This window comes from Xyrauchen texanus, chromosome 19 (assembly GCF_025860055.1).
Source record: "Xyrauchen texanus isolate HMW12.3.18 chromosome 19, RBS_HiC_50CHRs, whole genome shotgun sequence".
NCBI classification, from domain to species: domain Eukaryota; kingdom Metazoa; phylum Chordata; class Actinopteri; order Cypriniformes; family Catostomidae; genus Xyrauchen; species Xyrauchen texanus.
In genome coordinates this window covers 24,090,105-24,105,221 of record NC_068294.1, presented here as the reverse complement: position 1 = coordinate 24,105,221, position 15,117 = coordinate 24,090,105, and the positions used below count along the sequence as shown (strand labels likewise).

The 15,117-nt window shown below is 39.5% G+C and overlaps 1 protein-coding gene and 1 pseudogene across 1 annotated transcript; both read right to left on the bottom strand.

The window, feature by feature from the left end:
* Nucleotides 1-286, bottom strand: part of LOC127659790 (pro-epidermal growth factor-like) — a 33,914-nt pseudogene extending 33,628 nt beyond the window's left edge.
* Nucleotides 287-4,221: 3,935 nt separating this feature from the next.
* On the bottom strand, nucleotides 4,222-14,645 carry LOC127659558 (leucine-rich repeat, immunoglobulin-like domain and transmembrane domain-containing protein 3). The gene is made up of 4 exons (XM_052149426.1): nucleotides 14,392-14,645; nucleotides 13,234-13,700; nucleotides 6,031-6,336; nucleotides 4,222-5,934 (listed from the first exon to the last, which is right to left on the bottom strand). Exons 1-4 carry the CDS (start codon nucleotides 14,505-14,507, stop codon nucleotides 4,877-4,879), a joined length of 1,947 nt encoding a protein of 648 aa, XP_052005386.1. The 5' UTR covers nucleotides 14,508-14,645; the 3' UTR covers nucleotides 4,222-4,876.
* Nucleotides 14,646-15,117: the final 472 nt, after the last annotated feature.

The following is a 15,117-nucleotide window of genomic DNA, read 5'->3' as shown; positions in this document are numbered from 1 at the left end:
ATACTTGCATTCAACCATTTGTCAGCAATTGAAAGGCCACAGCACATCTTGTTATGCTTTACACCAGTATGTGATGCAATGGTTGTCTCATTATAGACTGATCAAAAGATTTATGGCAGTCAAAAGAGTCATGCCTCCACTTTAAAAATATTAAAAAGATAAAAATATTTCACACTCACTTTCAAACTTTTAACTTACCCACACAGCTGAAGTTTCCAGCAGCCCAGGGACGTCCACCCCAGAATAAAGCTCCCTCAGTGGGGCCTATAGCACAGGCAGTGCCCATGTTCACTATCCATAATTACAACAGAAAGGTGGCCACAATCGTCCTCCAGAACATAAACCTGTCTCACTTTCCACAGGTCTCTCCTCTTAGGTATTTCCTTGGACACAGCACCACACCATCCAGCCATAACCCCCACGCATCTTACACATGCAGCCTACCAACTTCAACCAAGAGAAGGAATGAGAACTGAGCCACAAAGAGAGAAATTGTGTCTGTATCCCAGAGGTGGCCTTTTCAAACAGAGCTGGTTGAAAGTGTGAGTACTCAGGAACAGGCAGGTTTGTGTAGAGCCCTGCCAGGCACATACATACACATGCAGCTTCAATCTCTCCTGCACTCTAGCTGTTTTGAAGCAAAGTATGAAATTTGACACATGTTACCAGCCAGGGCTGCAAAGAGTGTTTTCCCTGATTTGATGGTCTAAGCATGCACTCAGAACACTCAGAGAGGACCAAGGAACACAGAAACTGCCCTTTTGCTTGTACCAATACCACAAGTTGTCTCCAGTTTTCCTCCTGGCCTTCCTCGGTCCTGAGCTCTGTGCTCGTGATTTAGAAGGAGAACCATTTTTCTGCTACTCATCACTAATGGGATGCTCCTTCAACATTTTCTCATATCCCTTCCCACACACTCACACACACAAACCATTAATCTAGTGTTGTTTTGTCTACTTACTCTCTGTCTGTCTCCCAGAGAGAGGAATCACTGGGGTGGGGCTTGGAAGTGCTTCACCCATTTCCTATTTACCTGGATAAACACATTCTTATTAAATGAATGACTGTCATATTGTTACAGGAATTAGTAGCACTGCACTGGGAAAAAAAATTGGCAGGTATGAAGACAACAGCTTCCCTGTTGTTTAACTTAACCAGGGCAGGAAATTCAGCAGTAGAATGTCTGCACTGACACACACTCACAGCCACAGGACACAGTGTAATGTCATCCCTGACTAAATTTTCAAACTAACTGAACTGCCATTTAAACTTGATAGAGTTAAACTGGTTCTGAAAAAAAGTATCTGGAACTACAGTGATTCAATTATAGTGTGATCTATTTATCAAGTATTATCAAGAAATGTTTGTTGCACAATTTTACGTAATCTTTTCTGATCACTTTACTAGATATTTCTCTTTACATGATAATGATTCCCTTTCAGGTAAGTCACTTTGATGCTACATAAGTAGCTGATGCTGTGGAGAGTTCGTACTAGGGGCGGTGACCTTGAAACCCTTTGCCATCATGCAATTATTTGATTGGTTGGTGACGGTTGTTGTGCTCCGCCCTATATGCTTGCTTCATTACAGGCATATAAACTGAAGCCCAGGGCCACACCATCAGAATTTTCTGGGTTACCCTTGAAAATGTTTGTCCTGGGGATGGTGAGGCCTCCAATTGTACTCACTTGGTGTGCCGCCAGTGGCCCCTTAATATAGTGCCCCTATGCATTACATATATTGCGTATATGGTTTTTGTGCCTCTTCTCCACTATGACCCTCTGCTGCTCCAGAGGGACAGTATGAGTGAGATGCGAGAGGATGGGATATAGAGTACAGAGATTTAAGGAGGGTTTGTCACAGGCTCAAGACTTGTGTACTTCCTCTTCCCCATATTAAGCAGTTCAGCCATTCTGTATGAGTGCTGTATATAGCCTGGGCTAAGCCCTCACTGACACAGCACTCACTGTGATTGATTGTGTTCATTGTGAAAGCAATAAACTCAACACACTTTGCTCTCGGTTCGCTTTTGTTCTGAAAGCTGAAGCCGCTCCCCCACTCTCCTCCCTATAACTCCTCTGTGGCTCCCAAGTTGAGATTTTAGGAGAGTTTGTCGCCAACTCAAGCCTTGTATGCCTCCTTTTCTCCATATCAAACAGCTTTGCCTGGACGTGATAATCTGAGTCCCACAATTGGCATGCATGATATGACCACATTTGGTGGAAGGGAATGCTATATCACTGGACATTGGGCTTTCATTATTGAGACGTGTATGCACTGTTCAGGCAATTACCGAATTTTCCCCCAAGGGTGAGAAACAAGAATAAGGGGTCTCCAGCTGGGAACTGAGTACAGTCGAACTCTGCTACATGCTTCAGTTTGTAAGGCGACTGCCTCACATCAACGGCATTAAGTCCTCCACCATATGTGTGGGACATGCCCATTTTACACTTTGAAGTCCTCTTGGCTCTGAGAGCCTCTCAGTCAGACATTCAAAAGTTTCACATTCAAATTCGTACAGACAGCAATTTAGATGTGGAGAATAAAACCGACAAGGAGAAGTACATCAAGACAAATGCTGAATCTTTTGCACAATATTTTCGGCAAGGAAATAGTGATTCTAGCTGCACTGAAATGGCCAAAAAGACACTGGTTCCTAGAGGTGGTAGAGCTGTTGGATACTCTCCTACTGGAAATTCAATTGATCCGCTCTAGCCAGCTCGAATCAATCTAACATCCTCAGCCAGAGCTGTGGAGACTTCATGTCCGGCCCCTATACAGGGCTTGTCTGACAAAAAAGGGTTGTTGCAATGGGTTATAGGGATCATACTACATACAAAGTCCCCATCAAAGAGGTGGCTGTTTACCTTAAAAAGGCAACTAATTGCTGATTGGTGTTGCTCCTGGGTGAGAACCAAATACATTGCCCTTTCATGTCTTTAGGAGTTAAACTTTTTTCATGAGAAAATAATTACTGAGTAAACCTATAAGCATAATTGGTGTAAAATTGTGCACGCAAAGGCGCTCAGGCAATTGCCCCAATGAGGAAAATTATTTTTTTTAAAAACATCGCAAACAATGTTTTTGGAAAAATATAAATTAGTTTTAGGGGCAGAAGTAGGGTTAAGAAACAAATATTGGAAAGAAAACAAATATTAATTGCTCAGTATACAAACAATAGAAATCGAAGAAAAATAAACGTGTGTTCTTGAGGAAATCATGGAAATTGATCTCCAATGCTCTCTTACCATAAAATCATGCAGTTAGCTATTTCATAGGGATGGAACACAATGGAAATATGGCCAGGTCAGTGACACACACAACACACATATAGATACACACCAGATACACATGTTTAAACAAACAAGTGCATAAACATATATGAGTAAACGGGAACTACCTCTAAAGACAGAAAGAGACAGAAAGAGACTTTAATAAAGAAAAAAGGAGAGGGAGGACAGAGACACAAATAAATACACTTGTTTCATTTAGAAGAATGCATGATATAATCACTCAGCAATGTAGACACACCCAGACACATTAGCAAAGAAACCACAGAAAATAGAGTTAGCCAATAAAGTGTCTCTTAGGCTATGTTCAGACTGCAGGCACATCATATCTTTTCAGGCAGACTGTCTGCTCTATTAATTGCAAGTGATCAAATCAGGTTTGCGCATTCAGACATAACCAACCTATCTGCATGGGTTGCTTTGGTAACAATGTAGCTGTACCCACGTGGCGATGCTTTCAAAACAGATGCAGGAAAAATGGAGGTGCATCACCAAATAAGCACCCATTAGAGTCGTGATGCAGAACTCCTCCGTCGCACAAGAAAAACTAAGCGACGGAGGAGACTGGTAAATATTGTGATGTGCCATGCTGCAGTCACAGATTTTTGACGTCATCATTGTGTCGTGTTAAGAGTGACACTAAAGACCATTTGAAATCTGAATTGAGCAGCCAGAATGTCTGGACTGAGACGCATCTGAAACAAAATCTGATTTCAATAGCATTTGAAACCACCTCCACCGATGTGGTTTGAATCAGATTTCATGTGTTTTTTTGCTGTCGAGACTATCAAAAACTCATCTGGATACAATCTGGATATTACAAAAAATCAGATTTTTAGTGGCAGTCTGAACAAGGCCTTATTGTACAATTCTACTATCTGATCACTATCTAACATACTTAGCCAGTAATTTTAGATTTGAAAATGACAAGTGACACTAAACCATAAGAAAATTAGAGGCTACAAATTTGGCATGTCAACATTTCATTGCCATTAACTGACTATTTCAACATAAAACAACTAAAAAGCAGTACAGTTAAACGTTTATGCTGTGTCAGAGAATGCTGTGATTCCTTTGACTTCAATTGGGATTGTGCATTGTTAGAATGTAAAGCAAGGATTTGCGAAAGTGACACTCAGTCATGCAACCAATCGTTGAGCACATTTCAACTTTTGCTCCAAAACAAAATTAGTCAATAAGAATTTCAGAGAGGCGGGTTCAGATGTTCTTTTGAAAATTCACACAATTCTTTCAACAACCTTAGATATTATTTCATATCTGTCAAACTCTTTCTGTAGTGTGAAGGTACCCAAATCCAAAACAAAGAAAATACACCAAAGGCAGTACACATTTATTTATTACATTTATCATGACTGTATTTAAAACTATGTAATCATTTATTGGCATACACAAAAATACTCAACATTTAAATTAAGTATGTTTGCATTTCATAGAAGGCTTGTAAGGCAACAAAATGAATATCAAGACCTAACCTTAAAAAACTGATGTTGCCACATCTTGTCTAATACCATGTGTATAGAAAGAAAAAACACTTCAAAGATATGCCATAAGAATTAGGCTATACTTTAGCACAGGTACTCAGATCTAGAACTGTCACTCTTGTATGTCATTTGAGAGTCGATGCTTGAACGTGAGCAAAGGAGCATTCTCTCTGAATCCTGAGTCTGACTTCGGGCCCAGAGATCATTTGCCTGCCCATTCAGAGTCCTTTGTTTCATGGTAACTGTCTCAAACTTTACATATGTCTCTTTTGAAAGGTCATCATCTGGTCCATTGCTCCTGCTGCTGTTTCCTTTACAGTAGAGACACAAGATCTTATAGAGCAGCACCACAATGAGAGGCACTGCAACTACACATGCAATCCCACTGGCAATCATCAGAAATTTGTTCTGCCCATCATCCCCAGTGTTATCCAGAGTACTAAAATCCAGACATTGCTCTTTCCCAGATGCCAAAGACTTAGTAACCAAGCACACTGTATAGAGCTGGTTAGGCATCAAATATTCCAAGAGAAGTTTCCCCTGCCCCACCTCTGCATCAATTGACTCTTTGTCATCTTTTGCATCATATGGAAAATAGACCACAGTTAATGGTGTGTTGCTAGACAAGCCTTCAGATGTCCATAGCAAGACTGCTGTGTCGCTTGTCTCCTCCACTACCTCAATATCTCTGACATCAGCTTTCTTTTTTGTCTTGTTGTTCAATGGACTTTTTCCACCCTTGCTTTGCTGGATCTTAGCTGGCTTTTCTCCAGCAGGTGGGGATCTCTGTACTCCTCCGCCTGGTCCCAGACTCTTCTTGGTTGATAGAGGTGACTGCGTAGATATGGCAGTTTTGGTTGTAAGCAAGGCAGGGCTTAAGGAAGTAGAAAATGGGATCACGGTCCCTGCAACAGCTGTCACAGGCTGACCAAGTTTGGAATCTGCATCTGGCCTCCTAGTTATGTTCAGCAATGTTGGCTGTGTTTCGGTTTCCACCCCATCCACAGACAGGGTGATGTATGCCTCAGCATTCCCTGCAACGTTCTTGGCCTTACAACGGTAATCGCCAGCATCCTTCAACACGATACTATGCAAACTGAGGATGGACCAACGAACGCCCTCTCCTGGAGATTCCTGCACAACTACAGAGAAAGGAAACAGTAAATATCAGAAACAACTTATAAACTCATAAGAATAATATTAAAGGATGCTTTGGAGATTGACAGAACTTCTGATACCTGTGTTGTCGACTGCCGATCCATCAGTTCTGGTCCACAGAAGGGTGGGGGTAGGGAAACCAGTGGTATCACAGCGCAGAAGGACATTGCTTCCCAGTGGTGAAGTGATCTTAGTGGCTGAGGTCCTAACTGATGGCTTGAGGCACTGATCCAGTTCAGCCCGCTGGAACGGAACCCCAGCTAGGTTCTCAGGTCCACTGCATGTTAGGAACTGATCCATCAGCACCACAGGTATGTTTGCCATCTTCGACAACTCAATGAGCTTTGAAATCCGGCAGTCACAGTACCAGGGATTATCCTGCAGACCTATAAATATTTAAGTATTTGTTACATTTGGGTAGACAACAGAAAGAAAAACTTACACTTTACAATATTGATTGTGAAATTACAACTGTCAATATGTTGACAATTTAAATTCCCCACTCCATGATATAGTTGAATGGCTTAATGGAAATTGTATATTTTGATATGGTTACTCATGTATATTTCAAAAGACTGAACATATAAAGACCACAGCTTCACTTTACAATCCAACTATTGATATTTAACTTAAGAGATAGAAATTCAACTCAGAAGCAGCAATTCACTCCCATTAAATCAGAAATGTGTCTAAGGTGCTGTAAATCTTAAATCCAGGATGTCTTGTCTAGCATCAGGTGTTGGACAGCAAAACCACAGTCTGCCCATTATTCTTTCTATGGTAGGATGGTAGGTCAGTTGACTTTAAACAAGGAATTAGACATACCCTTGATGCAGCTAAACAGCTGCATGTGGTAACTGATAAAATCCTGATGATACAGGGTAATAGGTCCTAATAGCTAGTGCTTTTCAGCTTTCCACCAGTGAAAGTTTCAAACTGGGTGTCACTGCTCATTTCCATATTTTAATAGCATATTGTACTGTAGTCATGGATGTCAAACGTACCAGTACTTCGGTACCATGTAAAAAAAAAAAATTACAAAAATATAACAACACTATTCTTTCTACCGTCCAAGTAGTACAGTGTACCCGATTTAATTCAGTACTGGCTTGCTAATTCTGCAGTTGTGAAAGTAGCTGTAGGTGAATGGTAAAATGTGCTTCTTTGTCATCTTGAAGCGATATTGATATAAATATTTATTGTGTGAGTGTAAACAGACAAAAGTCTGATACAGTGCATTTAGAACGTTTTCAGACCCCTTAAGCTAAAATGTTTTATTTTTTCCACATTAATCTACAATCCATACCCCATTATGACAAAGTCCTGGTTGTTCCAAACTTCTCCCATTTATGAATTATGGAGGCCACTGTGCTCTTGGGAACCTTCAATGCAGCCGAAATGTTTTTGTAGCCTTCCCCAAATCTGTGCATCGACACAATCATGTCTCTGAGCTCTGCAGGCAGTTCCTTTGACCTCATGGCTTAGTTTTTGCTCTGATTATTCATCAGAGACCTTATATAGACAGTGAATCCAAATCATGTCTAATCTATTGAATTTTCCACAGGTGGACTCCAATCAAAGTGTAGAAACTTCTCAAGTAAAAGTTCAAGTGTCATAGCAACTTACATAGCAATAACATACATATGTTAATGTGGGATTTCAGTTTTTTCAGTTTTTCGCACAATTTTCTTTTTACCACTTGTCTGCATCTCGCATTTCAACTGCGTGCATTAATTTTCTCTTCAGTGCTTTACACAGATTATTGCATCAATCTCAAACATCTGCTGATCAGGAACCAACACAATAACGGCAAACAATTGTGTGAGGGATTCACATTAATCTCAAACCCTCACCGCTCAAGAACAACCATAACAACTACAATAAACAATTGCAGTAATTCATGGTATCCGCTCATGCTACTGCTTCCTGCATTGCATGCCACATGTTTGCTATAGCTTCTACCGTCAGCAGTGGGGGATTTAAATGTGATAAATGTAAGGATTTAGTCAGGCTGATGGAGAAGATTAATGAGTTAGAGACAAGCGTCCAAACACTAGTGGAGGTATGTGAGAAAGAGAAGCTGGTATATACTGTTTCGGATGAGGGTAGAACATCGAGCAACACATACACTTTGGTTTTGGCTGTAGAGCCCCCGCAGCAGGGCGTTTGGGTGATGTCTCTGTGGCATCCTCGGTCAGCAAAGCAACACCACTCTTCCAATCCTGTTAGGGTTTCCAATCGATTCTCCCCACTCAATGATGCACCCACTGAGAATCATGTTGATAGTGCCCTTGTTATAGGAGATTCTATTGTAAGGAACATGTAAATAGAGACGCCACTATTGTTAAATGCATTTTGGGGGCTCAGGTGTCTGACATCAGATCAAATTTACAAGTGCTGGCTAATACTAAACATATATTTTCTAAAATTGTTATTCATGTCGGCATTAACGATGTCTGGCTTCACCAGTCAAAGATCACTAGAGATAATATTAAAGGGGTGTGTGAACTTGCAAAAACGATGTCCGACACAGTATATGCTCTGGCCCCACCCTGCTCGTCTTGGTGATGAGGTTTAGAGTACATTAGTTTCACTGAATGGCTGGGTGTCTTTAGGAGAATAGCATAGGTATTATGGACAATTGGAAGAGTTTTTGGGGTAGACCTGACCTGCTCATGAGAGACTAGGGATGCTGCCACTCTCCTCTCTAGTAATTTGGCTCATAGTATTAATAGTGATAGTATTTGACCAACTGGGGCCCAGGTCAGGAAGCAGACAAACTGGCTAATCCAAACTTCTGCTAGCTGCCTTGAGGCAAACGATGTGTGTGAAAAGTGCTATACAAATAAAAATGACGTGATTTGAGATTACTATTATTTTCTGTCATATTTCTGCAGACTAGCATCATCTATCTGAAGTATTTGATTATTATTATTTAAATTATGGAGATAGGCCTATATCACAAGGATTGAGCCTTGGGACTGTTGACGGTTCAAACTGTGGTGTGAACAGCTTGATAGTTTGCATTGACAACCTTGTTCAAGATAACATTTTAAGTTGGCCAGCCATGTACGCTGTGTGAACCCATAGGGTAGTCTGTGTTATTTTGGCATAATACTCCAATTAAAATGAACTGTAATGATAATAACCTAGCCAAATCTTTTGCCCACATATTGTATCACATAACCTCCAATAATTGTTAGCTGGTGGTGCTACTCTTGAATTTTTAAAGACCCCATGAATAAAAATTACAGTTTTGTTGCTTTTAGCGGTCTGTGTTCATTAGTTTTTTGTAAAGAAACAAAATTAAAATGAATTTATCTGACAGCCCTCCAACTGAAAAAAGGTGAGCTCTTGGATAAATCTATTTGACATGACCTTCCACAATTTCAGTAGAAAATACGTCAACAGACCAAAGAAAATGGTACACTTCAAGGCAGTTCACAGGGACTTTAAATCCTGCAGGTCTGTTTCTGTTTTAACAAATGCACATATAACAAATAATACACTTTTATTTTTTACAAACACTACCTCCCAGATGAGCAACTCAAAGAAACTCAAATCTCAGAGCTGTTGAAAGTCCCATTAGACGATTAGTTTGTACTTAACTTGTGAGAGCCCATGATGACACAGGCTAGATTTAGATCTTTAAAGATCACAGTTTCACTTTCTATATAAAGACAAGTTGAAGATGGAATAGTGCAAACTCTCACATGTGGAGATTCCAGAGAAGAAGATACCTTTTCATCATAATTAGTTCTTAAATTGAATCTCCACCTTTCTTACACATCTATGCTTAGTTTATACGATTTCCTGACCAAGATAAATTAATTTGCAACTTTGCAAGTTGACATTAGCATCACATTGAAATAGCAATGCCTTAAAGGTAGAGTTCACCCAAAAATTTTAATTCTCTCATCATTTACACACCCTTATGCCATCCCGGATGTGTATGACTTTCATTCTTCAGCAGAACTAGATTTTTAGAAGAATTTCTCAGCTCTTTTGGTCCATACAATGCAAGTGGATGAGTTCCACAATTTTGATGCTCCAAAAATCACATAGGTCAGCATAAAAGTGATCCAGTGGTTAAGTCAGCGTCTACAGAAGTGATTTGATTGGTGTGGGTGAGAAACAGATCAATATTTATGTCAATTTTTACTATAAATTCTCCTCCCTGCCCAGTCAATCTCCACTTTAACTTTCACTTTTACGCTTCTTGTGTTTTTGGTGTTTCACATTCTTCATGCATATGCCCCTTACTGAGCAGAGAGAATAATTTCTAGACTTAAATATTAATCTGTTTCTCACCTACACCTATCATATCACTTCTGAAGATATGGATTTAATGACTGGAGTCTTATGGATTACTTTTATGCTGCCTTTATATGCTTTTTAATATTAAAAATATTAATTTGGATCCTACAGTTTATTGAACTATAGACCTATTTCAAAATTAAATTTTCTCTCAAAAGTGTTGGAGAAAGGTGTTTTTATTCAGCTGCAGTCTTATTTGAATAGTAATTCTCTCTTTGAGGTGCTTCAGTCTGGGTTTAGGAAGCATCATAGTACAGAATCCACACTTTTAAATGTAATTAATTATGTTTTGGTAACTCTGGACTCCATAGACCACGAAATTCTTATTGCACGGCTTGAGCGATTGGTAGGGATTTGAGGTACTCTTTTAAACTGGTTTAAGTCCTATTTAACTAATAGTAGTTTTTCAGTTTCTTTAGGTGAATTCATATCATCTTTGGCCACTCTTACATGTGGGATTCCACAAGGATCCATTATGGGACCCATTTTGTTTTCATTATATATGCTTCCAACTGGGTCTATTTTAAAAAAACACAGAGTATAATTTCACTTTTATGCTGACGATACTCAAATATATGTGCCTGTAAGGAAGGAAAGTAACTCTTTAGGACCGCTTCTTGCTTGTTTGAAAGAATTGGAAACATGATTGGCGGTGAACTTATTGCATAAAAATTAATGTAAAACAGAGACTATTGAGTTTGCACCCTCTAATGCATCTGTGTCCCCTAATATTGATTTAGTCCCTTTATCTATTTATTGTAAATCCATGGTAAAAAAAATTAGGGGTACTTTTTTTAATTTAACAAACAGATTAATGCCATTGTCAGATCAGGCTTTTTTCAGTTAAGAACACTGTCAAAGGTCAAGCCATTTTTGTCCTTTTCTGATTTTGAGAGAGTGATGCATGCTTTTGTGTCTTCACAACTGGACTACTGTAATTCCCTGTATATAGGGATTAGTCAATCAACATTATCACGATTGCAAATTGTCCTGAGCACTGCTGCTATATTGTTGACAGGTTTGTGGAAACGGAACTATATTACTCCCATTTTGTTTTCTTTACATTGGTTGCTGGTCTGTTATAGGATTGATTTTAAGATTTTATTGTTTTTAAATCTTTAAATGGCCTTACACCATCTTATATTTCAGATTTATTATAATTTTACTCACCATCCAGACCAGTGGCGGCTGCTGGTCTTTCAAAGAGGGGAAGCTCATTTTCGGCCTACATTATAAACTTATTTACCCTATTTTTTGCACTAAATCAATCTTAGGTGTTGATCTGCCCTGCTGTTTAATTCTAATTTTTTCCTCGTAAGGAAGACTTTCAAATGGCTTCGCCAAAATCAGGTCGACAATATTAGCACCGTCTGCCATCGTGCGCAGTTTCACCCGTACGACGCTAGCCTAGCCTACTGTATGAATGAATGAACGAACGAACGAACGAACGAACGAACGAACGCTCTAAAACAAAATATATTAAACTTGGTAAAACTGAAACAAGGAATGTGGTGTATAATTGTGTGAAATGTATTATGCAAATTGACTAGCAATTTCGCCAAACAAATATAAAGAAATAGGTTGCAGCAGTTTGTCTTTCGACTACACTTGAGAAATCCGCGATGGGACTGAGCGCGAAATAGCTTCAGTGACTTCTTATAGTACAGATTCGCTGTCAATCAAAAGGAGATGCAGTCTTTCGACAGATCCTCCAATCATCACGCGGAAGCCCGGAGTCCGGGCCAGCCCACTCCTCATTCACCCCCAGAGACGCTGAGCGTCCGTGGGCGGGACATAATCGCAGCATTTATCCAATGACCGTCTATTTTCGGAGCACTGAAAAAAACTGTTCAGAGCAGCCACATTGAAGTCAATGGACGCTCGGCTTCAACAGGGAAATGCACTGACGCTACGGGAATGTATGAGAAGTAAATCGAGTCAGCCGACCTGCTATTTGTAATGTAGCTGATTCTGAACGAACTTGTCTTCGAGATGAACGTGTTCTAACGCATTTTTAGTCAATAAATTGTTTACACAATAGTACATATTTGACCATTATTTTTTTGACATTATAGGGGAAGCTGAGCTTCCCTTGCAGTCTTAAAGAAATCCCCACTGATCCAGACCGCTTAGGTCCTCTGACCAGAAACTCTTTATTTCTAGACGTAAGTTATGGGGGGACCGTGCCTTTGCAGTTTTGGCCCCGAAGCTCTGAAACAGTTTGCCTTTGCACATTAGAATTGCCTCCACACTGGTGTCATTTAAATCTCTATTAAAAACTCATATTTTTTCCTTGAATTTTTTATCGAACCCTGTTTTAATGACTTGTTGAAATCTAGTTGTTTTATGGTGAGTATTCAGATGTCTGTGTTGTATAATATTGGTGTATACTGTATGTTTTGCTTTTTGCATATGTTATAAGAATTGTACCGCACATTGGCCAACTAACTGTTGTTTTTAATTGTGCTTTATAAATAAATTGACTTGCCTTTTTGGAGAATCAACATTTTGGCCCCTGTTCACTTGCATTGTGTGGACCTACAATATTCTTCTAAAATTCTTCATTTGTGTTCAGAAGAAGAAAGAAATTCATACATATCTGGGATGGCATGAGAGTGAGTAAGCGATGAGTGAATTTTCATTTTTGGGTGAACTATTCCTTTAAAATGCTGCCAACTTAGGCTCTGTTCCAAAACATTGTGAGCTACATATGTTTCAAAATTATTTGCTTGAGGGAATAGACAGCTATGCCAATATACATCAGGAAACAAGAAGTTCAGTATAACTTAACTAAAAAAAGCTCACACCAGCTATTGTGAATCCTAATGTAATAATATCCTATCCTAACTATCCTAATGCCATGTAGAAACAATAACCCCTTAAAAGAAAGACTGGTCATACCATTTGTCTTTGTCATAATGGATGTTCAACACATTTTTAGAACCACCATCATAATTTTTACCCACCAAGAACAGTATTTTGTGAAGGATTGGTACTGGGCAGAATACCAGAAAATGGAGGCCAGATGTCCACCAGGTCAGAGGGAAGGGTAATTAGCTTGTTACTAGAAATGTCCAAGTAGGTGATGTTAACCAGGTAAGGTGCTGCCTCCACAGCAACACTAGTCAATTGGTTGTTGTGCAGATCCAAGGTCTTCAGACTGGGCATTTCTTTCAGAGACTCCCAGGGAAAGGTAGAGATCATGTTCCCATCCAGTCGTAGCTCATGAAGAACTTTCAGATTGTAGAAACTGCCAGGATCCACAGAGGTGATGGAATTGTATGTTATCCACAGGTAGCGTAATTCTGTCAGGTAGTAGAAGGCCTCTGTGGGCACCCGACGCACAGCTGTCTTCTCTACCCGCAATTTCATGGTGTCCACAGGGACGTTAACTGGAATGTCTGACATGTCAGGGTCATTGCAAAGAACAGACCTGCGGAAAATTTTTAGAGCAGAGGATCATGATGTTGACCGGCAAGGTTTAATATGAAACCTAAGTTTGTTGATGTTGATTGTGGGTTTTATTGGTAAAGGAAATTATAAGGTAAAAATTTACATTTTTAATAATCATTGTAGTCTGATTTTATGTTATACCCTTTACAAAACCGAATGCTTTTGAATGTTTCAGAATAGTTGCATAAGGTATGTTTCATCACCGCATAAACCCTTGAGATAAACATACAGGAGGCTTATTGTATATCCCACGTGATAAGATTGAAGCTTTTATTTGCGCTGAGGATATAGTTTATATTTGAAATTAAATGTATTTATTAAAAGTATATTTATAATGATAAATATATTCCTCTAAATATAAATTTATGAAATATTGTTATCAAAGTGCTTATTAATTGTCATGTATCAAAAGTTACTATTATGAAATATTTGATATTGTTACTTCACTGCTGAATGCATTTTAATTTTTCTAACATTTCTGAATCATTTTTTCTTTCTTTCTATCTATCTTTCTTTCTTTCTTTCTTTAACTACTTCTTTCTACTGTACAATGGTTTTCTACTCCAATGTCTAATATCAGCACAGTTTGTATTAGAGATTTTATTCCAAGAACCTAAATTTCAATTTGTTGTTATTACAATACAAGCTATTAGAGCCCCCAAAATGATTACCTGGTACCAGTCCCATCACTGTATCCATGGTACACACAGGTGCACTGGGAAGGACAGAACGGCTGTGCCACACTCCAGCAGCCCAGGAAGACTTGGGCCACCAGCAGACGATACATCCTTCACTCAGCTGAACCAGCTCTGCCACGCACAATCACACACATCAGATCCCAGCACTCAACCATTAGTGGACAAATAAACATTTATCAGTCCTCAAAGAGAAATAAAAGCAAGAAAACAGCATTGCAGCATGCATTCTGTTTAGCATGCTAACAGTTGAGAGGCACCCAGGAAGCCGAGACCGGGAGGATTGGGAGGGGTGGCAAGGGATGTATGGGGGAATCTAGATTAGAAAGGATTTCTCAAGGCTGAGTAGGTTACTAAGGTTGAACTGTGTGGGATGGGGTAAGACGGATAGTGTTCATGAGTGTATTTGTGTGTGTGACTGTGTTAGTGTGTGTGACTGTGTTCGAAGAGGAGGATAAGCTCTGAAGGTACACGCTAATCGGCTAACAACAAGATGGTGTTCCCATCACATGACCCATCCCAGCCCAAACACTTTTCCATCAGAGTGATTTTGGCTGCTCTTTGCTTCTTTCCGTCACCTGCCTCGTCTGCTTGCATCAAGGCAAGATGACACCTGAGTGTAATCTGTAGTCCAGATTATGATTTACTGAGAGAAGGGAGGGGCAGACAGGCCAAATTGTATTGTCTGAGAGATATTAGATT

Excerpts from the sequence above, each read along its gene's own strand:
- LOC127659558 (XM_052149426.1), bottom strand. The coding sequence starts at position 14,507 with ATGTATCGTCTGCTGGTGGCCCAAGTCTTCCTGGGCTGCTGGAGTGTG. Across the intron at positions 13,701-14,391 it reads AGTGATGGGACTGGTACCAG|GTCTGTTCTTTGCAATGACC; the intron begins GTAATCATTTTG and ends AATTTTCCGCAG. Across the intron at positions 6,337-13,233 it reads TTCACAAAATACTGTTCTTG|GTCTGCAGGATAATCCCTGG; the intron begins GTGGGTAAAAAT and ends AAATATTTATAG.